The following is a 27,151-nucleotide window of genomic DNA, read 5'->3' on the forward strand; positions in this document are numbered from 1 at the left end:
TAAAAGTATAAAAATGTAATTAGTCAAACTACCATTATTTTATGTCTAAAAAATAAGTAACAACTATCTTTTTTAGTCGATCTATTTTTCATTAACATCATAATATCAACTGCGAGAAACGCGGGCACGTTGCTCGTTAAATGAAGTACATATATTTTAGTGTATTAAAATTGTATGGTGCTCTCTTGTTAGTTAAGAAATAAGAAGTCCTTTTTATTTTTTTATTTTTTTGATACATAGAATTGGGATTCGGGTGAACCCGGATCCTACTGGATTAATCTAGATCTCCAAAATCACATTTGCAGTTTCATTGATTCCGAGTTCCGACAAGACAAATCTATCTGAAGACTATCTAGTAGCAGCAGCAACATCCATCTCTGTTTGAGTAGTAGAGAAGTGAGAGACAGTGAGCTCAAGTTGGGGGGTGGTTTGAATGGACAATTTCAGCGCAGAAGATCTGTCAACGATCGGCGGCATCGCAACGGTGTCGCTTTTGCATTCCTTCATACCCACGCATTGGCTCCCTTTCTCCATCGTCGGCCGCGCCCAGAAATGGACTCTCTCCCGCACTCTCTTCGTCAGTACGTTGTTTTCTCTCATCTCATACTTTCTAGATCTGCTCAGCCTTAGCTCTACTTTTTTTAGCATTTCGCTTGTTTCAGTTGGAGGAAATTTTGTTTATAACTGCGGGTTTAGGTGAACTGTAAATCATCATATATGTATATATTGGTTTATACCTGCTACCATTAACCAGTTTTTTTTGTTAGTGATTATTATCTTGCTACAAGGTAAATAGGTAATAAGGATATTTTGAGCAATGTTGGATGATTGCATTGACTGGCACTCTAGATGAATGCTTTTATAATGTTAGTTTCAAATTTCATTTTTCGATTGTTAAACGTCCTAGGCTCCAAGGTTCATGGTTTAGCTGCCGCTTTATCGTACCGACTTATATATGATGAGAAAAGGGTAAAGGCCGTGCCCGTGGCGGCATTTGTCTTCTGTTTAATCAACTGGACATGGAGTTCTTGTAGATGACATGCCTTTTTCATAACCAACCCTCCTTTAGGCATTGGTACAGTTGATAACGGGTTGGCTGTGGAAAGGTTTGATTCTTGCCAATGGGAAGAATTCTCGTAATTGGATAGATTTTCGTGAGGGTATTGTTTACAAAGTTGGAGTACAGTTCATAGTAAAAGTAGGAGTACTGCACTACTGCTAAATAAGTTCAGTTAAATTAATATAACCTCTCTAGAGATATTTCGTATTAGACTTCTTGGTGCATTTACCCAGCATGTGTAGTACCATAGTTATTTGCAAACCTCCCTTTTCAATTCCTGCACTGCAGCAACAAGACTGAGTCTGTTTAGAACATGATCTGTAGAACTTACACTCTCTTCCAGTCATACCAACTCTAAAACAAGTGTCCTTAAATCTCTTCCAATCACACCAACTTTAAAAGAAGTGTTCTTAAAAGTTCATAAGCTGACATCCACTATATAACATTTATGACTTTTTCTCTCCGTATGTATTTGATAGAAAAAAGTTTCCCATGTGAGATAACTATAAATGAGTAGTTTGAAGAAGTTGACATGTTTAAAGTCTCCTATAGCTTCATTTATTTATTATTGATAGGGAACATAGTTTAACTAATGTAGAGTGAACAGCAATGCAACAAAATGTACACCACAATTGAGTAGTTTGGGGTCATCTCTGTGAAAATTCTTTTTCTTTTTTCTCGAGTTCTCTTGTAGTTTGTGGGTTTCCTGAAAAGACTAAAGAATCATTAATTATTTATTCATCATTGGGACAGCTTTCAGGACACTCTCTCACTTTTTGTAATTTTATTGTGCAGCTGCATTTGGAGCAGTTTTGCATGTAATATCCACTTCAATACTTGGTATAACAGCGGTCACCATGGCAAATACCATCGCTGGCGAGGAAACAGTTCATAAACTTGCCTCACTTTTGCTCGTATTTCTTGGCGGTGGTTACATTTTGTTGTTTTTAACTGGAAAAGGTGGTCACAGTCATTCACATAACCAACCCATGGAAAAAATGGCTGTTGCTGGGCTCGTCCTTGTTCCTGCCTTGTCTCCTTGTGCAACCACACTTCCAGTATTTCTTGCTGTCGGCAATTCATCTTCTATGATGGTGCTTGCTATCATAGTGCTGCTATTCAGGTATTAATTTATGGATTCAGATATGTTTTTCTGGTTTATCTCTTTAAGTACTGAATTGTGACTTGGTTTAGTGTTAACTAGTATTTCTTTTCTTTTCTGTTTTTCTGGTAAGTACATGGGAACAAAAAAAATTTATATTGATAAGTGCTCTGTCTCCACATTACACTGAGGGTAGCAGAGATAACCAACATTAGTTTAATGTTCTTTGCCTCCCCTCTTGGAAACATACAGGCTACAATTTGTACTAGTTAATTATCTCACCCTTTATCAACTCAGTATGGAGTGTTGTTTCCATCAGTTGGAAATCTTATTGATTCCCTACGAGCTTTTGCAATTTGAAAATAAAAATTTGTCAGCCATCACAGATTAATTATATGTAATCGAATGAACTGGATATAATTTATTTCAAGCAGAAATGCTAAGCATGTGAAACAATTTAGCAGTGGGCCAGAAGTGAAGTCCTTAAATACAAGAAAAATTGAAACAATCAAATACAGTAGTAGTAGCAGAGAGTATTAGAAGCACCAAGTCAATACAATTAAAACTTACAACCTAGACAAGTTAGCACGCAGCAGCCTTCCAGTCAATCTGAATAGCTGGGAGATCTCTGATTTCTGAAGCGAGTCCTAGGTTAGTATCAGAATTTAACTCTGTCCCACAGTTCTCTACCCCAAAGAATCGCTTATTTCTTTCAGTCAAATAACCCCAATGAATTTGTTAGCCTTTCCACCTTGCTTTCTTGAAAATAGCATTTAGCTGTATCAATTTGCAGCCCTGACTCCCGAGTCCTGACAAGCACAAAAACAATCTATTGTATCGACAGTATAATGGACCAAATTAGATTTGTTGGTGAAGTCATCTGCTCATTGCAAAGGAGTGATCGCCACCTCCTCTTTTCCTACTTCCAGTCTTTTTATGAGCTTCTTCTTAGCCTAGGGTAATAATCTTCTCAGCACTCGGTGACAGCTGATATGAATAAGAAAGGCGATCGAGACAAATATTATGTTTCAATTTTGATGTTTTAGATGAACTGTTTGCCTAACTGGATTTTGTAAGTTTACGAGATCATTTAGTACTTACTGCTGCTAACCGTGATACTAATGTTAAATGCTTTCTGGTAAGCCTAGCACATCGTTTGATCGGGGATTGACATTATTTAACTGCTAAAATGCTATTCTGAGTGGTTTCCCATTAGTTTTGCAATTGATAAATATCTTGGCAACTTGTTTCACTGACACAAATCTCCTCACATTGTATTCTGGAATTACAGCACCATCACAGTGATGACTTCTTTGGTTGCTCTCTCATTCTATGGTGCCAGCCAGCTCAAATTTCACTGGGTGGAGCGATATGACAAACTTCTTGTAGGATCTGTGCTCTGTTTGGTGGGAATTTTGACACTTATTTTTCATGATCATGATCATGATGGAGCAGGAGGATCCACTGGAGAGCATTTGCATAGGAAAATTGTTCACTGAAGGTTCTTGTCACCTTTCAACGTGTATGTTGTGCCTATAGATTACGGTTGGAGATTGTTGCTCCCATTTGTATTGACCACTGTGGCAACTGCTCGTTCAATGTGCTTCACGAGTATTAAGAATGTTTTGTTCAATTTGTTTATGATGATACTAATATATCTCACAGCTTATCTTTCTGTGTTCTTGGAGGAAATTTGTCTTTGTATGTATATTATCATGATTCATTTAAGCATTGAAACTAGGGTGCCCCCGCCTCTTTGTACTGAAACTAGGATTTTCATCAACAGAAAAATTGAAACAACAAACATTGAAAAATAGCGTCCTTCCTCCCTGTCCGGCGGTGAGCCTCTTACCGTGCTCGTGGCGGCATCTAGTTCGAATCTGGGAGATTGCGGCGCCGGATTGTGAGGTGAGGAAGGGGGAGATCGAGGCGGCGGCTGGAGTGTGGTTTGTGCCTTGCTGGCTTGGTCGGCGGATTGGCTTGGTGGCGCGAGGTTGGAGAGTGCTGGGTGGTACCGTGCTCGTGGCGGCGTGGTCTGGATCTGCTCAAATCGTTCAATCCGATCTAGATGGGGTCTATTCGATTTGATCTGGGGACGGAGTAGTGGTGCAGGGGCGACACTTTTCCAGGGCGTGGTAGGGATGGCGACATGATGTTGGGTGGTGCTGTGGTAATGGCAGTGCGGCTCCAATATGCTCTGATCAGTCAGATCCGGATTGGCTCTGTTCGATCTGTCTTGGTGATATGCATGTTGGACAAGGACGGTGCATTTCCGTGGCGCCGTAGGGAAGACAGAATTGTGATTATGGCGCTTGTTGGCACAAAAAGGGAAGATGCATGGAGGGCAGGAGAAATGGCTGGTGATCGGAGTTGCAGTTGGGCTGGGTATTTGTTGTTGGGCCCTTGTCGGTGGTGTTTTAGAGCTTGGTTTTTTTGTTTTGTTTTGTTGGTAATAAGTTCCTACCAAGGTTTGGTTAGGACGCACTGCAGGTTGTGACAGAGACAATATTTCTTTTGGCCTTCTAGCGGATCATTCCTGTTCTGGAGTTGGGTCAGCAGCAATGGCGAAAATGTCTGGCTGTGGCATAGACAATCATCCTTGGCCTTCTAGTGGGTCGTTCCTGTCTGGTTTCGGGTAAGAGGCGATGGCAATTTAGAGCAGTTTTGGATTGACGGTGTTAGGTTTACTTTAGTCCCAGGTCTGACGGTCCAGCTATTTAATTTGGTCGGGTTCGAAGTCACAATGAGTGTAGGCTTGGTCGATCGAAGGCAGGCCGGGTGGGCTCTGGTTGGCGAGTTAGTGTTGACAAAGTTGAGTGTCAAAGAGTCACTGCTTCTGCGCTTGTTGTCCTTGTCATTTAGTTGTTGTGCAAGTTTTCTTTTAGTCGAAGTCTCTTTGGCTCCTTAAGTCAGTCTTTATAGAGTTCCAGTATGAAGTCTAGTGGCCATTTCTGTGTAAGAGATGTTGCCTAAAATCATTGTAACCAGTTTATTATTAATGAAGTTTCTTCTTGATAAAAAAGAAAACATTGAAAAATAAAGTGGTGTGGTTATGGTAATCACCGGAATGGAATCTATCGACAAAACTGAAACATTTACAAATTCTAACATTTGCTGTCAAAGTATTATTTCAATTGTCCTAAGAGGTATATTTTCTCTATTCACACGCCCTTCTATTTATCTATTACTTTAATTTAATCTAGAACTAAAATCATTAGGAGAGTTTTTTTTTTTTTCCTCAACGTAGTCTTCTACGGCGCCCTAGCCTCTTGCTATCGTATCTTTTCTCCTCAACTCCTCTCCATCCATTCCATGGCCTCCATTGATGCTGTCACATCAAGTTTCAATTCGCTGCCTCCCTTGCCCTCGCTGAAGGCAGTAGTGCCCCTGATCTGGGGAAGATTGGTGGCGGTCCTGTGCGCAGGTCCTTCCAATCTTTTATGATTGGCAAACCTCTGACCCACAAGCTGGTTGATCCTAAGGCATTCAAAGGTCACTTCCATCGCACTTGGATGGTGGATAAAGATTTTAGGGTTCAGGAACGGGCTGGAGATTTGTTCTTGTTCTCCTTTGAATCAGTATGTGATCGTAACAAGGTACTCCGAGGGGGGGATCTAGTGCTTTGATCGAGCCCCGGTTTGCTTTGAAGAGTATGACGGCGTGGCGTCTCATGAAGGCCAGTTCAAGTTTGGGTTAGGGTTTTTGGGATCTCTCCTTTGTATAAAGAACCTGAGAACTTCACTCTCATCGATAATCTCTTGGATGGTTTCTTGGATTATGATAAGAAGGAATTCAAGAAGGGATCAATTATGATTTTATTTATTTATAATATCTCCAAACCGGTCTTACTTGAACATAAAGTTTTTCTGGATGTTGGTGTTGAACCTGTTCTGCCCAGTGTGGTCTCATCACACATGCTGGAATTCCTTGTGAGGAGCCAAACACGACAATCTCTCCGCTTGGGGTTTTAAACTTTCTTGGACCCTCGACCTCAGGAGGCTCGTTTTCCTTCTCTGCTCCAAATAAGCGTGATTTCTTCACTGCTTCCTCCTCCATCCCAAAGAAGAAGAAGCCCATTGTTCACCGAGTGGAGCACCCCATTGCCAACCCTGCTTCACCTACTGGTTCGGCACCTGTAGTAGACAAAACTGTGGTTGCTAATTCGTCGGTGGAATAAGGGTTGGAGCATGATCGGGTTCCTGGTTTGGAGTCTACTATTGAGTCTGGTTTTGGCCTAAATGATTATGCATGTATGATACAGGTGGTGCAGCAGTAGGGGTTGTCTTTCAAGAAATGAGATCGTAGTGGTGGTTGCAATCCCTCTCCCAAGAAGTTCAAAATCATCTTAGGTGGCAAGATTCCAACTTTGCAGACTGGTGCTCTAGGGTTGATTGCAGATGACAATGATGTTACTCTTGTAACTCTGAAGAAGATGACGGGCAAGCCTCTTGAAAGTAAGAACAAGAACCAGCGTCCCAACAAGAAGTCTAGTGGTGCCCCTTTGAGGCTCACCTATCCTGCAGCCACTGGCTCTGTTCCCAGCTCGAGAGACAAGGGCAAAGGAAAGCTTTAGGTTTTCCTGTCTCCTTGCCTAATACTAGAAGTTGGGTCTTCTACTACTTTCATCTTAGTTTCTCTAGTTGTACACAAATTGAGGTCTCTAGGCGACTCGGTTATTGTTCCATGAGAGGTTGGTAGTGAGGATTTTGTTTCTTTGTTGTTAGGTTCAATAAGTGAGTGTATGTGTTAATAGTGAGGGACACTTGTCTTTTGCTTGGCAGCTTGTGTCATTTATGATTTTGGTATGAGACAGCATCTGATGTACGTGCCTTTTGGCCATGAATAAGTAATGAAATTATCTATTCTTCAAAAAAAAAAAAAAAATTGTACTAACAGGTATAAATTAACTACATTTCAATTGCATAATTATAATCGAACAATCAAACCCTAAGCGTGCCTCTTGCACACAACCAAACCCTAAAGACGCCGACGACTTCCGGCTGTACCTCTTCCTACGAAACACCATCTCCATGGCTTCCATTGAGGATGTTACAGCATCCTTTGCTGCATCTCTTGCTTTGGCTAGTAACGAGATCATTGATCTCTCACGAAGGACCGGGGGTGCGCAGTGCCGCCCCAGGCAATCATACTTGCTGACCAAACCTTTGGCAAAGCAACTAGCATCTCTGAATGATTTGAGGCGTTTTTTTTTTTTTTTTTTTTTTTCCCAGAAGGGTTTTGGATAAGGTAAGGTGGACTTGCGAAATCCAAAACCGAAAAAAATTGCACCGAAATCCAAACTGAAGCCGAAAAAACCAGATTGAAGAAGAAAAAAAAACCGAACCGAAATGAAAAAACCGCACCGATTGATTTTCGATTTCGGTCGGTCAGAAACCGAACCGAGAGTTGAACTTATGGAAGAACGGCGTCGTTTTGAGGACTTGGTAAACCCAAAATCCATTCAGCCCCGTTGCCCGACGTATTCCTCTTATGAGAGTTATCTCCGTTGCCGATCGACTATCAGACTATCAGTCTCCGTTGAGGCCGGTGCCTCGCCGGCTCCCCGCTCGGTGCAGCTTTCAGTCTCTCAAAGGTAATCTTTTAATCGCTCTTCGCTAGTTCGCTGAGGTTTTCAGTAATCAATCTCTCAAATGTATGTCTGTGTGTGTTGACCCCATTCTTCTTCTTCTTTCTCGTTCAGTCTCTCCAATTTCAAAGCAAAGTATCAATCTTGGCTGCTTTGAGCTTCTCGCAGTTTCAACTTTCAAGTAAAATCATCGAAACAGGTGCCTGAGGCTTCTGTAGGAAGATTCAATGAGCTCCAACACGACTGACACCAAGAAGGAGAAGAAGGGTCCTACTCAAATTGTTAAATTGAATAAAGCTTTGGCATTGGTATGATGATTTTCCCTCATTTTTCTTTCAACTATGAACTGGTTTATCGATGTTATATACAACAATGAATTGCATTTGAGATTTGATGGTGTGAAAAGATAGTATATTGAAGAGAGGTGTGTGTTTTGCTCGCTTCAGTCTTGTAATGAGCTTAAAAGAGAAGCCCTGTTTTAAAAGAGTCGGTTTTGATATGAAGAGATATTGTTCTCGGAGGAGTTGTGTGTGTGTGTGTGTTTTGCTTGTTTGAATCTTGTGCAAAGTGAATGAGCTTGAAAGAGAAGTCTTCTTTTGAAATAATCGTTTTTGAATATGCTGTTCAATTTAACCTTATGTATGAAGCCTCCTCACCAAGGTGCTTGAACAAGGTTGTAACGCGACATGTTGACTCTAGGAAAATCTTGTAAGGTTAATAATGCAGATAAAGAGCCAGAACTTTGTGCTATCATAAGTTGCATTTGAACAGAATTTATGGTGCTAATGGTGTTATATTGATGTGGTAGATGATTCTTATGACTGGGACACAGTGGTGTCCAAGTACGTAGTATTCCTTCACTGCGTTGACGTTGGCTTAATCAGTCCTGTAGTTGATGTTCAAAATCTAACTTTATGAATGAACACCCACTGATGTGCAGGCTGAAAAATGGGTTAGTAACATGAGTAAATTACCAGCACAAGATGAGTCTTTTGAGACAAAGAGTCGACCTGCTAGGTGAGTTCAGTTATGTGTGATATTGGGTTTTTAGAGTGTATAATTATATTTATATGGTCTTTGTTAATTTTTGTAGAACACCATTATTTTTTGCAGGCTTGGACTAGGTGCTAAAGTTCCTCGTGCATCCACATTTGTGCCTTCAGATGATCCCCTTGAAAGAAAGCTATATTACAAGTTGAATGCTCAAAAGAGAAAAGCTGCCAAAATTGCAGAGGAGTTGGCACCAGCTGCTGCTGATGGTGATGATGAAGATAATGAAGACAGCAGAACCAGTGCGTTCGAGAAGAAAAAGAAAGCAGCTAATCCACTCACCCCACCTTTAGGGAAAAAGAAAAGGAGAAAGTGAGTATCTCACCATGAGACACTAGCTATGTCATCTTGTTGAAAGTGAAAAGCTTTGGTCCTGTTCTTGTTGTAGCTGATATTCAGGTATTAATTTATGGATTCAGATCTGTTTTTCTGGTTTATCTCTTTCAGTACTGAATTGTTACTTGGTTTAGTGTTAACTAGTATTTCTTTTTTTTTTTTTTTTTCTGTAAGTACAGGAGTACAAAAAACATTTATATTGATAAGTGCTCTCTATCCACATTACACTGAGGGAAGCAGAGATAAACAAGATAAGCTTAACTATCCGTGCCTCCCCTCTTGGAAACATACTGGCTACATTTCGTACTAGTTAATTATATCACCCTTTATCTTAGGCAACATATCAACTCAGTATGCATTGTTGTTTCCATCAGTTTGAAATCTTATTGATCCCCTACGAGCTTTTGCAATGTTAAAATAAAAATTTGTCAGTGATCACAGATTAATTATATGTAATAGCATGAACTGGATATATTCATTTCGAGCAGAAATGCTGAGCATGTGAAACAATTTAGCAGTGGGCCAGAAGTGAAGTCATTAAATACAAGAAAAATTGAAACAATCAAATACAGTAGTAGTAGCAGAGAGTATTAGAAGCACCAAGTCAATACAATTAAAACTTACAACCTAGACAAGTTAGCACGCAGCAGCCTTCCAGTCAATCTGAATAGCTGGGAGATCTCTGATTTCTGAAGCGAGTCCTAGGTTAGTATCAGAATTTAACTCTGTCCCACAGTTCTCTACCCCAAAGAATCGCTTATTTCTTTCAGTCAAATAACCTATGAATTTGTTAGCCTTTCCACCTTGCTTTTGAAAATAGCAATTAGCTGTATCAATTTGCAGCCCTGACTCCCGAGTCCTGACAAGCATAAAAACAATCTATTGTTTTGACAGTATAATGGACCAAATTAGATTTGTTGGTGAAGTCATCTGCTCATTGCAAAGGAGTGATCGCCACCTCCTATTTTCCTACTTCCAGTCTTTTTATGAGCTTCTTAGCCTAGGATAACTTCTCAGCACTCTGTGACAGCTGGTAAGAATAAGAAAGGCGATCGAGACAAATATTATGTTTCAATTTTGATGTTTTAGATGAACTGTTTGCCTAACTGGATTTTGTAAGTTTACGAGATCATTTAGTACTTATTGCTGCTAACCATGATACTAATGTTAAATGCTTTCTGGTAAACCTAGCACGTCGTTTAATCGGGGATTGACATCATTTAACCACTGAAATGCTATTCTGAGTGGTTTTCCATTAGTTTTGCAATTGATAAATATTCTGGCAAATTGTTTCACTGACACAAATCTCCTCACATTGTATTCTGGAATTACAGTACCATAACAGTGATGACTTCATTGGTTGCTCTCTCATTCTATGGTGCCAGCCAGTTCAAATTTCACTGGGTGGAGCGATATGACATACTTCTTGTAGGATCTGCACTCTGTTTGGTGGGAATTTTGACACTTATTTTTTGTGATCATGATTATGATGGAGCAGGAGGATCCATTGGAGAGCATTTGCATAGGAAAATCATTGTTCACTGAAGGTTCTTGTCACCTTTCAACGTGTATGTTGTTGTGCCTACAGATTACGGTTGGAGATTGTTGCTCCCATATGTATTGACCACTGCGGCAACTGCTCTTTCAATGTGCTTAGCGGGTATTAAGAATGTTTTGTTCAATTTGTTTATTATGATACTAATATATCTAACAGTTTATCTTTCTGTGTTCTTGGGGGGAAGTTTGTCTTTGTATGTATATTCTCATGATTCATTTAAGAATTGAAACTAGGGTGCCCCCACCCCACCTCTTTGTACTGAAACTTGGATTTTCATCAACAGAAAAATCGAAACAACAAACATTGAAAAATAAATTGGTTTGTTTATAGTAATCACCAGAATGGAATCTATCGACAAAACTGAAAGATTTACAAATTCTAACATTTGCTGTCAAAGTATTATTTCAATTGTACTAACAGGTTAAACATCAATAATAATCTATGCTATGACTTTTACTCTCCTCTCTCTCTGCTCTGCTAGGGTTAGGGTTTCGAGTACACAACGTTGTGCGGCGTCTTACCTTCATGGCTGCAGCGATCGCATCCATGACTGCCAGACTTGCGACTAAATTGTCGCTCAAGGAGGGAGAAGAACCAGTTGATTTGGGGAATCTCCGAGTTCCGGGGAAAGAATTTTTGGCTCGGAATTTCTATTTGGTAGGAAGGCTCAATACTTGCAGGGGGCTGATGCTGGATTCATTCCGGAGCGCTGTAAGATCTATGTGGAGGTTGACTGGAACCGTGGAGGTACAACCAAGGGGTGACCGTTTTCTGTTTACATTCACCCATGACAGGGATGTTGCTAGAGTAAAGAAGGGAGGACCGTGGGGCTTCCAACGTGCCATGATTCTCCTGAATGACTACGATGGGTTTTCGGAGCTCTCTGCAGTGAGGTTGGATTTTGTTTGGATCTGGGTTACACTTGATGGCATACCTCCAGGTATTTTGACAGAACCTACCGTCCGGTTGGTTGGTGGCACAATTGGCGAGGTGCTGGAGGTGGATCGTCCGGCGCTGCGTAGGGGCGATGCTCGGGTTAGGCTTGTTCTATCTATCCATGATCCGGTGCGTCTCGACCGTAGGGTTAGGGTTTCTCCCTCTGACGTCCTAACCGTAAGATTCAGGTATGAAAGGCTCCTTGGGCGCTGCCACTCCTGTGCTATGCTGAATCATGGTGGCCAACGATGCCCTAGGGTGGACGAGTTGGCAGCTGATGCTGGGGCGGAGCAGGGATCACAAACGGCTGGTGGACCGATCGTTCCAGCCCTTGTCTTTAGGGCAAACGTTCAGCCCTCCATCTCTTCTCCATTGATCTCTACTTTCAAGGTCCCTGGCTTGTCGAAGAAGAAACCGGTACAGATTCGTGAGCTTCCTGCGCTTGCGTTGTCTGGTACTGAGGGTACTTCCACCCAAACTCAAGTGGTGGGGATGCGCCGGCCCAGGGCTGAGGATGCTCCTGCGGATGGTAAGCAAGCCAAGCATGGCTTGGCTTTGGAGCCGGTAACCCTGCAACCGGAAAATCTTGGGTTCGAGTTTTCTGATGCAGGTTTGGTAGGTGGGAAGTTGTCTCAAGGCCCTAAGGTCTACAAGAAGAAGGGCATGCCTCGGGGTTCGCGAAACAAAGTCAGAGCGACATCGGTGTCAGCCACCGTGGATGACTCTGGGTCTATGGAGTCGGGGCCCTTTGATGGTGGTTCTATTGGCATGCCTGAGAAGCCTAATGGGCTGGCTGAGCCTGTTTCCCAGTCCGAGTAGGAGACGAGCCCTTCCATCTTCGAGCGAGTGACGTGTCTTGCTTGATGGCGGCGATGTACACCAAGTAGGGTCTTAGGCGTCAAAGCGGTCAAGGAAGTGTCTCGTGCTCGATGATGTAGGATCTCGCAGTTTTGTTTTGTTCTTTATTTGCTTTGGCTAGTAGTTTTCTTTGAATTTTAGTTTTTTTGGATTTCCTTTTGGTTTCAGAACTCTTATGAGCTCGCATTGTAATATGGGGGGTGTTTGTACCCCTCATGCTTGACCGAGTGAGGTCGTCATGATTTCGATCAATGGATTAGTCTTCTGTTGCCCTAAAAAATAATAATAATAATAATAATAATCTATGCTATTATCAAGAGATGCTCTCCTAAACTGCAAAATTTGACAAATATTACCCTCTAATATTAAAAAAACTTTAAAAACTGAAACAACCAACAAAGACAATAATAACCAACAAGTACAATAACGTCACTTCAAGAACCAAAAGACTTATATAAGGTCATCGGGAGAAGCAGGTGGAACTTATATAAGGTCATCGGGAGAAGCAGGTGGAATTTGGGATAGAGTATCTTGCATCTCACCCACTGGAATTTGTATTTAAAGAGGACAACTCCTATATTGATGATATCTAGATCTCACTAGGTAACTTTGAATTCTTTTTTTTATTTTTTCCTTGCATAATTTTTGCTTAAAATTATGGTTCAATCTTCATGCACACCTTATTCACAAGTATCATCCCTCGATTTAGTGAAGTGCAGCCTCTAGTCCTAAGTTAGCTGCACCAACACAACACTTCTTCAAGAACTTTAGAAGATGAGATGGCCTCCTTTCAGAAAAGAAGATGAGATGCCTTCATCACTAAAATCCAATCTGAAACAGTTACATTAGCAACCAACAGCATCAGGAGAAAGCATTTATGCTAACGCAAGTATGTTGAACAGTTTATTCATTGACAAAATGTTGTCTAATGCGTCTGATTTTGGGTACAGTTTATCCCCAACCTTCACACATTGGCATCAGACTGGAAGTAACATCAGTTTCAGTATAAATTCTCTAACAATAAGAGATCTTTGAAAAGCAAGAAACAAAATTTTTTCCAATTCTTTGGTCTGAACTCTGAACAAAAAGTCAATGAATGAGATCGCCAGAGAATCGTAAATCCAAATACAGAGAGAAATATCCAATAAGTTAGCTGACCTGCTTAAGCCATAAGTTGTACAAAATCACATAATCATCCTAAGAGTAGAAAGGTACTACTATTTAGAAGCGTACATCAAACACTTATCTGCTACTACGCTCTCAGCTTGCCACTCGCCCCACGTTTACCGTGCCAACCACTCCTTTCACCAGTGACTGGATTCTTCTTGGCTGCAACTGAGCATTGATCAGTGCGACCACTTTTGCTGCTATTCTCTACATGGAGCTTACGCCGCCTCATCCTATTCTCTAATCGTATTCCTCTTAAAGCATTAGCCCTTCGCTCAATCTCCAGAGCTTGTGTGAAGTTCCAGATCCTAACAACACCTTCCTCACCCCCGCAAACAATACGATCAGCACCAATGTCGACTGAGAGGAGATTCTTTGCAAATCCATGTAGCATTCTCTGTGGGGGTTCTACACTACTCCGGTCTCCATGCTTAACACATGAAGCACTTGTCCCTGAAGCACGCTTTCTAGTTTTTAAAAGCTTTCTCACATCAATTAGTGATAGCTTCCCATCACCAGAAGCAGAAACAAGCCATGGAAACTCAAACGCAAGGGAATGCACAGGGCCTGAGTGAGGGATCCATGTTGCAACCAAATATTCATTAGTCTCAAGCCCATGACTCAGAATTTCATACATGTGAATTGCACCATCTTCCCCTCCGGTGAATAGAAAATCCCCTTTGTGGTTTCTGGCCAAGGAGCAAGTTTTGCCAACATGAGCGTTATGAATAATGGTCATCAGATTCCCACTGCTAGTGTCCCAGACATAGACATCCGAACCAGCTGTGCTAGCAACTGTAGTATCATGAGGTGCAATTCCCCCGACCCAATCACTATGGCGCAGGACCTTAACACACTTCAGTGAAAGTCGATCCCATACACGAACAGTCATATCCCACGAACCACTGTAAATCCTTGTAAAATCCAACGCAAGAGATGTTATAGGACCCTGATGCTCCCACAGACGAAACTCAGTATTCTCATTTTGAGGACCCCTGATATTAAACAAGTGTGGACTCCCGTCTATTGCCTTCCAACAGTGGATAAAACCATCAGTGCCACCAGCAACCAAGAGTTTTGTATCTGCAGCAACTGCACGGATAGTGCAACCAAGAGACCTTGAAGAAGCAATCAACAGCCCTTCTTCCATGTTCCACATTTTTACGGTTTGGTCATAACCTGACGTAAATATGATCTTTGCAGAGGCCAAAAGGAAAACTGTTCGAACAGGTTCAGTATGACCATACAAAATTTCCATGCTATACCGTCCCATAAAAGTCTTGCTCCTAAACTCCCTTTCGACAAAAAACTCCTTCCATGACTTGTCATCAGAAAGTCCTGAACCCAAGGATGCTGGAGCCGCTGAAAGTCCCCATCTCTCGCAATAAAACTCCTTCCAAACATGGTGCTCAGATGCGAGCCTACAGAGATATGTTGATGCACATGAAACTATGCCTAGCTCTTTCGGGTCAAGGCAATTCAGAATTTCGGATATCAAAGCTGGAGGAAGGTCAGTGATTGACCGATCAGTTGACAAAAGGTGTTTCGAACCACAAGAGTCCGGATTTGCTTTCTTGGAACTAGAAACTGGTTTGGGTTTTGAAATTACACCTTTTTCTTTTTTAGTAAATGAATCTGAAGCTACTTGTGAAACACCAAAATTTTCAGCTTCAATTTGAGAATGAAATTGGTTAGATTCAGCTAATTGTCCGAGCGGATTGTCTAGAGAGTCGATCAAATTCTTAGAAACCTCAGTATTCACTTGGCATTCAAATGCCATAAAAAGATAAAAAGACACTAACTTGAATATGACCAATGGAAACCCCTCTAAAATCTAACAACTTAAATTACACAAACCCAAATTTTCTCTTGTCTTTAATTGAATTTTAAAACCAAAATCGTAGACCTTAGGAAAAGTAGAGTAAATCTAAGAACCCAAAACTGAAAACCTAGAAACTAAGAGCCCTAGAAATCAAGTTGTAATGGCAATAGGTAATAGATCAAAATGGGAACAGGAGAAAGAAGAATATGGGATGGTTAATACAAATTAAATGAAAATAAAGTTACCAGAGATGAATCCCTGAGAGATATTGGATCAAATAAACAAATTGAGAATGGTACCAAAGAAGAGAGAGATATTGGATCAAATAAACAGATCAAGAATGGTACCAAAGAAAAAGAAAAAGCTTGAAGATAGGAGATTGTTGATGAATACTGGGTTTCAAGAATACCTTTGATTTAAAGGAGGAACCTTTAAGAACACCAGAGCTCGAATATGATAGAAAGAGAAAGAGAGGCTCAGTTGGGTTATAAGGAATTGAAGATACAATAGAATGAGTCGGTCTGGAGAAGGAGAGTGGAACAACACACGGTTAAGAATTAAGGCCCTAATCACCAATCATTCATTGGACATGGGATCCAACGGCTGCTATGAGAGAGTGAGCCGTACGAGTTCCTAGTACCTTGTGCGCACTTGTGGAGATCCTATACTGGATTGGACCGCGTTACAAAATTTACGGAATCCAACCCACGCCGTTCCTGGTAATTTTTTTTATTTTTTATCAGAATATCCTTTTCTTGCGGATATTACATCCTAGGGATAAAAAACTCTGCCCGATTTATGTAAGTAAAAAAGAGTACCACACCCCTAAATCAACTAGAAATAACATCATCTAGACATATCTTCTATTACAACCTCGTTGAGCCAAGCCTAGCTTCCTTCCAAAACTGAATCCCAATGAAGTTGACTGCCTCCTTAGCAAGGCAATGTGCAACCCTGTTACAGCTTCTATGAACTTTCTTCCAACTTATGTCTTCAAAGGCCTGTTTGAGATATCTCACTTCAACAAAAATTGGATCTTCCAAACTAAGATCACTTTCTGACGCAGTCGGATTGATAACTAGGTTTACCAGTAATAAACCTAAGCAAAGGATTCTGGAGTCCACCAGAGATAAAACAGAATAATCTCAATTTTATTGATAAAAGATAAAAGATGCGTTCTGCAGCCGCATAAATAAGAGAAAAGTACCCTAGGGCGACTAACAACGAAACCCTAAGGCCCATGGATAAAAACGAAAACAACCCAAAAATAACTAGGAAAACCAAAAACGAGTAAAATAGAAAAATGCAGTTTTGAGGCCCTAAACGACCCCGAAAGCCCGAAAAATGCTACAGCTCATGGCCAAGCGATGAGTCTTGTTTCTGGCGCGATTTCCTTTCCGAAAAGGTAAGGTGCGTCTCAATCAAACACCGAACTGCTGTTTCCTGTCTACTAGTCACTTTTCGTTTTCCCCCTTTAGCACGATCTAACTGTTCTTCAAATTGGACTGCCATCCGCTCTGCATTAGTCTCCTCCACCTCCGAAGAACTCGACCCCGAGTTCTCATCTGGATAAAGAACCTCATCTTCACGAAACTCATGCAGGTCAGCCACATTAAAGGTGCTAGGGATACCCATAGAATCAGGTAGAGCAACAACATAAGCATTGTCGTTGATCTTCCGCAGCACCTTAAAAGGACCATATTTTCTGGGCTTCAGCTTGTTATAGGTACCAACAGGAAATCTCTCCTTCCTCAGAAATACCATCACGTCATCACCCTCTTGGAACAATTTGACTCTGCGATGTTTATCAGCTGCAGCTTTATTCTTAGCATTAGTTGCTTCTAGCTTGGCCTTAACTTCATCTCGAACAGCCTGCACATCTCTAGCCATGCTCTCAGCAGCAACACTAACCCCAGGAACCTTAGGAAGCTTCACCAGATCAACCACATGTTGAGGAACAGCAGTATAAACTAAGGAGAATGGTGACTTCCCTGTGGCGCTATGCACAGCACTGTTATAATCAAACTCCACCTGTGGCAAAGCATAATCCCACTGTTTGGGTCGATCTCCACAAACGCTTCGGACCATGTTACCCAAAGTTCTGTTAGTAACCTCTGTCTGTCCATCCGTTTGAGGATGAGCTGTGCTGCTACGGTTCAAAGCTGTTCCAAACATCCTCCACAAGGTAATCTAGAAATGGCTAAGGAACTTGGTGTCTCTGTCAGATGTAATGGAATTGGGTACGCCATGCAAACGAACCACTTCCCTGAAGAACAGTTTAGCTATATTAGAAGCATCAGCAGTCTTCTTACATGAAATGAAATGCGCCATCTTAGAGAACCTGTCAACTACCACAAACATTGAATCCACCCCCTTTGGGTACGGGGTAATCCCAACACAAAATCCATAGCAAGGTCCTGCCAAATATCATCAGGAACAGGTAAAGGTAGATAAAGACCTGTGTTTTGGGCTGACCCTTAGAGACCTGGCAGGTGTAGCACTTTCTCACGATAGTTCCTGCGTCCTTCTTCAACTGTGGCCAGAAATACCTCTCCTCGAGGGTAGCAATAGTTTTGTCTCGGCCCAAGTGTCCACTCAATCCCCCTCCATGCAGATCTCTGACCAGTTTCTCCCTCAATGAAGAACTAGGGATACAAAGTCTGTTGTCCTTGAATAAATATCCTTCATTCTCATAAAAATCTGCAACTGCATTATTATTGCTACACTTGGCCTAAATTTCCTTGAAATCAACATCTTCCTCATACAACTCCTTTAAGAGTTCAAACCCCACAATCTCTTGAGCTAAAGTGACCAGCAAGGAAGCCCTCCTACTCAAAGCATCTGCAACCCGGTTAAGAGTACCAGATTTATGTTGAATCACAAAAGGAAATTTTTGCAGAAAACTCACCCACCTTGCATGCATTTTATTCACAGTTTTCTGGCTATTGAGGTACTTCAAGGCTTGGTGATCGGTGAACAGTACGAACTCCCTCTGAATCAGGTAGTGTTCCCATTGCCTCAATGCCCGGAACACTGCATAAAACTCTTGGTCATAAGTACTCCACTTCTGACGAGCTTCACTCAGCTTTTCACTAAAGAATGCTACTGGTTTCTTCTCTTGTGACAACACAGCACCTACTCCCACGCCACTAGCATCACATTCAACCTCAAAGATCTTGTCAAAATTAGGAAGAGCAAGAACTGGTGCAGTACAAAGTTTCTCCTTGATTAAGGCAAAACTCTTCTCTTGTTCCTCTCCCCATTGGAATTTGTCTTTCTTCAAACATTCAGTAATAGGGGCAGTAATGGTACTAAAATTCTTCACAAACCTCCTGTAGAAAGTAGCTAAACCATGAAAACTCCGCACTTCAGAAGCTGTTTTTGGAGCTGGCCATTCTCTTATTGCTCTCACCTTCTCTTCATCAACCTGAATACCTTCTCCTCCAACCACAAATCCCAAAAATAACAGTTTGTTGGTACAGAAAGTACACTTCTTCAAGTTAACATACAATTTACTTTCCTGTAAAGCTCCCAAAACCTGCCTTAAATGTACCAGATGTTCTTCTTTGGTCCTGCTATAGATCAATATATCATCAAAATACACCACAACAAAAGAACCAATGAAAGGACGAAAAACCTGGTTCATAAGCCTCATAAAAGTGCTGGGTGCATTAGACAATCCGAATGGCATAACCATCCACTCGAACAAACCATCCTTACTCTTAAAAGCTATCTTCCACTCATCTCCTGGCTTGATTCGAACCTGGTGGTAACCACTTCGAAGATCTATCTTGGTAAACACTTTGGAACCCTCCAGTTCATCAAGCATGTCCTCCAAACGAGGAATGGGAAACCTGTACTTCACAGTTATCTTATTTATGGCCCTGCTATCAACACACATCCACCATTGATTGCCCTTCTTAGGAACAAGGAGAACTGGAACTGCACAAGGACTCATACTTTCACGAATGAACCCCTTTTTCAACAACTCTTCAATCTGCTCCCTCAAAATCTCATTCTCCTTGGGACTTATTCGGTAATGTGGTAGATTTGGCAAACTAGCTCCAGGAACCAAATCAATCTGATGTTGGATGTCTCTCATAGGTGGTAGTTCGTTGGGCAACTCATCTGAAATCAACTCTTCAAAATCTCCCAACAACTTCTGCACTTCTTTAGGGATCACCACATCTTCCTTTTCTGCAGCCAACAACCCTTTTATCACTACTGGGCAGAAAACTTCAGTTTCTCTAAAGGCCTCCTCCATCTCAAATTCACTATTAGACAAGGTCAGGAAACTCTCCCATTTCTTTCCACTAGATTTTTCAAATTGACACAAGGGAGCCATAGCAATTTTATGACTATCCCACATAAACATCATCACGTTATCTCTGCCTTTATAAATCACATCCACATCATATTGCCAAGGTCATCCAAATAAAATATGACTAGCATCCATATCAATAATATCACACATAACTTCATCTTTATAATGCTTACCAATGGAGACCGATACTTTGCAAGAATCAGTAACTCGAACTTGTGGACCTTTCTTGACCCAACCAAGGGAAGAAGGTGCTTCATGAGGCTGTATAGGTAACTGCAAGTATTCCACCAGTTTCTTGGCTACAAATTTTTCGCAGCTCCCATTATCCACAATCAAATTGCACACCTTGTTATTGACGAAACAAAATGACCTGAAAATATTGCGTCGTTGCCCATCTTCTTTGGGACATAATAAGACCCGCTGCAACACAATATTAACCTTTTCAAGAGACTCCTCCTCCGTGAACTCAGCCCCATCATAATCATCATCTCTTCCTCCTTCTTCATCTTCATCTTCATCATATTCACCTATAAGAGTAGTTTTTCTCCTCTCTAGACACACGTTAGATCTATGCCCAAGTTTGTTGCATCGATAATAGACATCTCCTGTAGGTCTAGCATAAGGATTATTAAACCTCTGATTCAGGGCTCTATTTTGAGCACCACTAGAACTGCCAACCCCTTTAAAAGGAGGATTGGAAGCCCTAAAAGCACCTTCTGTTTTCTGCAGTGTGGTTTTACCCTTGTCAATTGAAGTGTTTACTAAATCTGTGCTCCTTTGGTAGTTATATCTCTAGAAAGAAGAAGCTCTTGAAGGCTTTTCTAACAACTCTGCCTTCAATGCTAGGTTTGAAGCTTCTGCCATAGTATGAACAGTTTGCAACCCGATTTTCTCCTGAATGGAAGGCTTCAGTCCACTGACATAGCGAGCCACCTTCTGGCCTTTAGTTTCTCCTAATTCATTACGCTCTGAGTAGCGTAAGAACTCAGCGGTGTAATCAGCCACTGTCCTAGTTCCCTGGACACATTCAATATACAACCTGTACAAAATCTGCTCATAATCGTCCGGTAAGAACCTCTCCATCATCAGCTGCTTCATTCTTCGCCATGTTTTAACACCCTGCTTCCTTTGTTTCTTTCGATTGTTCTGCAATTTATCCCACCAAACTGCAGCAGTGCTCTTCAATCTCCATGCAACATGCTTAACCTGCTTGTGTTCAGGAACTTCCATGATCTCAAAGAACCTGTCCACCTGAAGCTGCCAATCTAAATAATCTTCTACACTCAAGTTGCCCGAAAAGAAAGGAATTTCAGCCTTGACTTTGTAATCTTGGTAAGCTTGTCCTTGTGGTTCATATTGCACCATCTCTTCTTCAGACTCAGATTCTGAAGTATGAACAACCTCTCTACGTGGAGCCCTAACTCGCTGGCCTCCTTCCCTGCCTCTATTCCGTTCATTGTTGTTGTTGTTGTTCCTCTCTCCCAACAACCCACGAATTTCTCCAATCTGCTGGTCCATCCAATTGTTCATGGTGTTGATGGCAGCGATAAACGCTGCCGTGAGAGCTTCGATATCTGATTTTGTAACTTCACCCATTGCTACCAAGGTAAATAGGAAAGACAGGGAAGACCTGCTCTGATACCACCTGACGCAGTCGGATTGATAACTAGGTTTACCAACAATAAACCTAAGCAAAGGATTCTGGAGTTCACCAGAGATAAAACAGAATAATCTCAATTTTATTGATAAAAGATAAAAGATGCGTTCTGCAGCCGCATAAATAAGAGAAAAGTACCCTAGGGCGACTAACAACGAAACCCTAAGGCCCATGGATAAAAATGAAAACAACCCAAAAATAACTAGGAAAACCAAAAACGAGTAAAATAGAAAAATGCAGTTTTGAGGCCCTAAACGACCCCGAAAGCCCGAAAAATGCTACAGCTCATGGCCAAGCGATGAGTCTTGTTTCTGGCGCGATTTCCTTTCCGAAAAGGTAAGGTGCGTCTCAATCAAACACCGAACTGCTGTTTCCTGTCTACTAGTCACTTTTCGTTTTCCTCCTTTAGCACGATCTAACTGTTCTTCAAATTGGGCTGCCATCCGCTCTGCATCACTTTCAGTACTATTTATAAAGCCTTGATAACATTCAAAGCATCATACTCGACTTCAATCTTCTTGAAGCCTTCCACTAAACAGAATCTCATACCAAAGAGGACCGCAAGAGCCTTGCTAGAGTGTGCGGATAGGCCCCCACGAACATTGTGCATCAACGCACCTTTTACCCTTCTCAAATCATCTCTTACTATTGTTCCTAATTCAGCCTACTTCTCTTAGAATCACATGCAACATCCACGTCTAGTTTCGAGAAAGGAGGTTTGGGTAGAGCCCATTTCTCATTGTTGGTGTGCAGACCATTAGGGAGAGTAGAGGAGGAAGCAGAAGTTGAATTAGTAGAGATTGACCTGATGTTTGCACTGCCGAAACAGAGAGCCACTACCTAGCTTGAATGACAATTTGTTTCCCAATAGTGACTTTCTCTCCAAATCGGCATGCATTCCTATTCTTCCATATCAGCCAAGCAACAAACACTGAAAAGAGCCAACTCCTCCTGAGAGGCCATTGTGATAACATGATTGAATAAACTAATGAAGCAAGGGTCCGCCATTTTTTGTAGACATTTGCCAGGAAGCTATGTTTCCATACTTGTTTTGCATATTTGCAATCCCACAAGGAATGCATTGTATCCTCTCTTGGAGCACCACATCTAAAGCAACTGTCATCCACCTTCATATGTCGATGTTTCAAGTTGGAAGTACAAGGGAGGAAATTGTGGAAAGCACGCCATAGAAAAATCTTAATTTTTGATGCAACATTAATCTTTCACATTTTATTCCGCATAGTTGTAACTTTATTGAGGCCACCACTGCCCCCAGGACTGCCAGCTTCTTTGTTTTAATTTTAGTTCCATTGCAAGCCACACACTATATTTTATACTATAGCACCTAAACTATTGAATCTTGATGCCTTGCACCCATCAACGGAATGGAGAGAATTGTTTCCACTTCATGAGGAAGGAAAAGGGATTCAATCAATGGCACATTCCACATTCCATGCTGATCAAATAAACCACTAACCTTCAAGTTTGGATTGCCTGATCGAGGACTAACCACTTGAAAATTCCAAGGAACAGGGAGCCATTTATCTCCCCACACCTTAATACTCTCTCTATTACCAACTCTCCACCTTAAGCCCTGAACAAGCAGATCCTGACCCTATAATAGACTACTCCAAATCATAAATACTTCCGGTCTACTTCTTGCACCCACCCAATTGGAATCTAAAAATACTTGGCCTGAGGACATTATGAACTAGAGAAGACGGATTGGTAATCTAAAAATGCTTGGTTAAACTACTGAACATCTTTGAAACCTAATCTCCCAAACTTCTTATTACGGCACATAAACTCCACTTACCCCAGTGGATGCCTCCCTTTACCATCTCCTCACTAGTAATTAGAAAACATTCATTGCGTAATTGGGGATAGCCTCTGCAACTGCTTTCACTAGTACAAGTTTACTAGCTTTAGACAAAAATTTACTCTGTTAACCATACATATGAGTCTCCTGACAAGACCCGCCCCGAATTCCACCCTGGAATCCGAAGTGGCCCTGCGGGACCCACCTTTAAAGGAGATTTACCAAAAATTTCGGCATAACCTCTCTTAAAGATGGTTAACCCAAAAACCTGCGGAAACCAAAATTCACATCTAATTAACCAACCACAACTCCTGGAGCCACCCTGCTCCCAAATTCAGACAATCCATCTCAAGGCTAACAACATCATATATAATCTCCGAAAGGTACAAGTTACTACAATCACCAAAGTTAGGTCATAGACCTCAAATATAATACACATAAGTTGGGTCACATATCCCTTAGTAATCAGAGCATTCTAGGAATATAAATAGACAAGGAATATAGTAGGTTAACCAGGTAACCTACAGAATGTGATGGCGGAAGCAGGTGCGGTCACTATGGCTCACTCTCGTACATCGAGCAACAGTACTGCAATCTGGGCATTTGAAACCGAAGGGCCCAGGGAAAAGTATATAAAACGTTAGCGTGAGTGGACAAAAATAAATAACTTTAAACAAAAAGATTTTATACTTTCGCACATTTATTTCTTTAAAAACTCCCGATGCATGCAATAATTAAGAAAAGACCGACTAGCCCCGCTAGTCAAGAACAACAACAAAAGAACATGGGGAAACAAATAGGATGATCTGATTTTATGCTTCATTACATGTTAACGATTCGCTTGGTCTGACAAACAAATAGGATGACTTGCATGTAACTTGCTAGTAATTAGGTTTATGCTCTGTAAACTCTAATTCGAATAAGTAGTAAATGCTTGCTTTGAGTCGAAATCAGATTATGCATGTGATGATAAGTTTTGACTTGCTTTGAGTGCTTGGATTTGCATGTTCGTCAATTCTTTCTTGAACTTAATGATTTGAAAACGAATTTTCAACGTATGTGTGTATTCGGGTTTTCAAAATAAATTAATTTAGTGTTTGGTATTTCGATTAACATAAGAAAAAAAGTTTAAAAGGGACATTGGTTGCTTTGATCTTTGTGTCTTGATTGATGGCGTTCTTGGTGATTAATAAAGATTAAGGGATGCATGAATGAATCATTCTTGATTAGTTCTTGATGAATTGTTTTCCAAAAATTTTTCTTTTCCCACCTTTGTAAATAAAATGATTTTTGTTCTTTATTGTTTTCTGAAAATTATGTTTTCAATCTTTAAAAACCCCCCTTGTTTATGTTTCTTGATGTTTTTGTTTATTTGTAAATAAATAAAACTTGATTTTAGACTTTTAGGTAGCATGTAATTCGTAAATAATAGAATTAATAATCTGAAAATAATTAATTTAATTCGTGAATAGTGTTTCTGTGAATAGTAATATGTGTTAATATGTTATAGGAATTAATTTTGGTGTTTGTTATATGTTTGTTAGGGTTTCCTTATTTTAAGGGATGTTTTCCTATTTTTTAGGGATGTGCTCCCATTTTTAGGAAAAGTAGTTAGACATAGTTTTGACTTAGGATTCCTTGCTTGACTTGGTTTAAAATTTGTTTCCTTGTTGTATATGGATTTCTAATGTGATATGGACTTGTAAAATGTATTTAAATAGGATTAGGATTTCCAAAACCTATTCTAACTTGTTTTTCTCTCTAATTTCGGATTGTGTGTATATATATACTTGTGATTTTCGTTTCTTACTTTCATTTTTGTCCTCTAATTTCGTTGTTACATGTATGTGTGTTCTCTAACTTTTGTTGTTTCTAAATTTTATGCAAGCTTGTACTTGTAAATTTGTAATAATTTCGTGAACTTGTGTATGTTAGTTCTTTGATTTCGTGAATTGTATATTCTTCCTTTTAAATTTGTTTCTCACATTTTTGCACCCTCAATCTCCGGTTTAGAATGATCCCTGCTTATTCTATACTAACACTCGACATTTTCAGGGTTTAAATTGGCGAATGCTTTTGCACGTATCAAAAGTCAACATTTGGAAGATTTACATATGGGGCAGAGACTATTCTTTTATCGTCGTCATCAAGCACCACGTATGAAGATTTGTGTGCCAAAATTTTCTCAAGGTTTCTGAATCTCATGGATGGTCAGTTTGTTTTTAGATATGCACTTACTAATTGCCCCAATTGTTTATTAGATTGTGATGATGATATTCTGGTCATGTTGGAGATTTTTCAAGTGCTAAGTTGTCCCTTTGTAGATATATACATATTCTTGACTAATTTCTTGGAAGCGATTACGCTCAGGAATTTTATATATTTTCGTGGTAGCCTTTTACGCTATGAAACTAACCCTAATTTCTTATTCTCTTTCAAGATGAGTAACCTGAACAAATTGGACTTTGCTTCATTGGGAACAACTGGCTCTGGATATCACAAGTGGGTTCATGATGTCCGCCAACATCACAAGGTCGATGGAATCCTGGATAAAATTCTCGAGCCTAGCCAGGACATGCTAACTGTTGAGCAAGCTTAAGCTTTGGAAGCAAATAGAGTAGCCTTAGAGGCAAAATAAGGTGAAAGCCATCATCTAATGACTCGTCATATGGATGATTCGCTCCAGTACGAGTGTATGAATGAAAAAGACCCCAGAAGGTTGTGGGTCTCACTCGAAGAAAGATTTGGCAATGTCTATGACTCCCTGCTTCCTGACCTAGAAGTGTGATGGCATAGCCTCCGCTTTTGTGATTTCAAGTCAGTTCTTGACTAAATTCGGAAGCACTTTCACATTAAATCCTTAATGTAATTCTGTGGTAAAGAGATCACCGATGTGATGTTGATTGAGAAGACTCTCTTTACCTTCCTTGTCTCTGCATTGATGGTTACTAAGACCTATCGAATCAATGTTACTGTAGGACAGATCACAAGGTTTCATGAGCTTATTAGAGCTATGAATGTCGCTGAAAAGCATGACAACATCCTTGTGAAGAACTATAATTCGAGATCCGTGGAAATAGAGCATATTTCGGAATCCAATTATAGTCGCGCTCCTAAGAGAAGGCGCCAAGAGTGAAACCCTAACCTTAGGGATACTTGTAGACGTTCTGGTCCATATAATAGCTCTACTTGGGAAGGTAATCGCCAAAATAGGCGAACATGGAACCGAAGAGGTCAACGTGGAAAGAAAGAGGGAGACAACGCCTCTAGCCATGTTGGTGGCGCCACCAACATTAAGAGCCATCTAAATAACGCTTTCGAAGCTCCTTAATCAATGGAGTCTGAGCGAAAACATGTATGTTCTCAATGTGGAGTATCCGGTCATTGGGCACACATTTGTAGAGCTCGTGAAGAAATTGCCACCGTCTACAAAGCATATTGTGAAGTAAGAGAAGCTCACTATGTGGAATAAGAAGATCAAGAAGATGATCTAGAGTGAAGGGTTGAAGACTACAAATCTGGCTGGGATCAATAGATCGTCAATTCTGTTTAAGTCTTTATTTTTCCAAGAGATGTTATAGGCAATTGCCATATACTTTGTAGTATATGTCATTGGTTTAGTTTTTCTTCACATAGGCTCATTCAAAATGATTATGATGTCTAGGAAGGTTTTGAGATAAATGGTACTTAAGTGAGCTTTGCAACACCGGCATCTCTCTACTCACCTGGTCATATTTATTTTGGAGTTACCGAAAGAAGTCAAACGACTACCTTTGTTTTGCATTAGCTAGCATTTGGGTTAGATTCTCCTAATGGTAAGAGACAATGATGTATTCCGTTGGCTTATGAATAAATTTTGAGTTCTTTTCATTATG

The 27,151-nt window shown here is 40.7% G+C and overlaps 3 protein-coding genes across 6 annotated transcripts; 2 read left to right on the forward strand and 1 right to left on the reverse strand.

Annotated features, from left to right (window-relative positions):
* The first annotated feature begins 194 nt into the window (after positions 1 to 194).
* LOC112165939 lies at positions 195 to 3,854 on the forward strand. The gene is made up of 3 exons (XM_024302653.2): positions 195 to 581; positions 1,856 to 2,183; positions 3,454 to 3,854. Exons 1-3 carry the CDS (start codon positions 434 to 436, stop codon positions 3,659 to 3,661), a joined length of 684 nt encoding a protein of 227 aa, XP_024158421.1. The 5' UTR covers positions 195 to 433; the 3' UTR covers positions 3,662 to 3,854.
* A 3,214-nt stretch (positions 3,855 to 7,068) lies between these two features.
* On the forward strand, positions 7,069 to 12,666 carry LOC121048809. Of its 4 annotated transcripts, XM_024302647.2 has the most exons (6): positions 7,070 to 7,755; positions 7,864 to 8,057; positions 8,690 to 8,766; positions 8,863 to 9,198; positions 9,315 to 10,168; positions 10,470 to 12,666. In XM_024302647.2, exon 6 carries the CDS (start codon positions 11,219 to 11,221, stop codon positions 12,446 to 12,448), a length of 1,230 nt encoding a protein of 409 aa, XP_024158415.1. In that variant the 5' UTR covers positions 7,070 to 7,755; positions 7,864 to 8,057; positions 8,690 to 8,766; positions 8,863 to 9,198; positions 9,315 to 10,168; positions 10,470 to 11,218; the 3' UTR covers positions 12,449 to 12,666. The 4 variants fall into 4 exon arrangements, 3 of the variants coding, with proteins under 3 accessions (XP_040362390.1, XP_024158415.1, XP_024158416.1); XM_040506456.1 differs by lacking the exon at positions 8,690 to 8,766 and having other exon boundaries at positions 7,069 to 7,755; XM_024302648.2 differs by lacking the exon at positions 9,315 to 10,168.
* An 851-nt stretch (positions 12,667 to 13,517) lies between these two features.
* Positions 13,518 to 15,980, reverse strand: LOC112165783 (F-box/WD-40 repeat-containing protein At5g21040). Its single transcript, XM_024302430.2, has one exon. It carries the CDS (start codon positions 15,432 to 15,434, stop codon positions 13,740 to 13,742), a length of 1,695 nt encoding a protein of 564 aa, XP_024158198.1. The 5' UTR covers positions 15,435 to 15,980; the 3' UTR covers positions 13,518 to 13,739.
* Positions 15,981 to 27,151: the final 11,171 nt, after the last annotated feature.

This window comes from Rosa chinensis, chromosome 5, assembly GCF_002994745.2.
Source record: "Rosa chinensis cultivar Old Blush chromosome 5, RchiOBHm-V2, whole genome shotgun sequence".
Taxonomy (NCBI): Eukaryota; Viridiplantae; Streptophyta; class Magnoliopsida; order Rosales; family Rosaceae; genus Rosa; species Rosa chinensis.

What these genes read in the sequence shown, in the direction of transcription:
- LOC112165939 (XM_024302653.2), top strand. Translation starts at nt 434, where the DNA reads ATGGACAATTTCAGCGCAGAAGATCTGTCAACGATCGGCGGCATCGCA. An exon ending in CTCCCGCACTCTCTTCGTCA is followed by an intron (nt 582 to 1,855) that starts GTACGTTGTTTT and finishes TTTATTGTGCAG; the next exon opens with CTGCATTTGGAGCAGTTTTG. An exon ending in ATCATAGTGCTGCTATTCAG is followed by an intron (nt 2,184 to 3,453) that starts GTATTAATTTAT and finishes CTGGAATTACAG; the next exon opens with CACCATCACAGTGATGACTT.
- LOC121048809 (XM_040506456.1), top strand. Translation starts at nt 11,219, where the DNA reads ATGGCTGCAGCGATCGCATCCATGACTGCCAGACTTGCGACTAAATTG.
- LOC112165783 (XM_024302430.2), bottom strand. Translation starts at nt 15,434, where the DNA reads ATGGCATTTGAATGCCAAGTGAATACTGAGGTTTCTAAGAATTTGATC.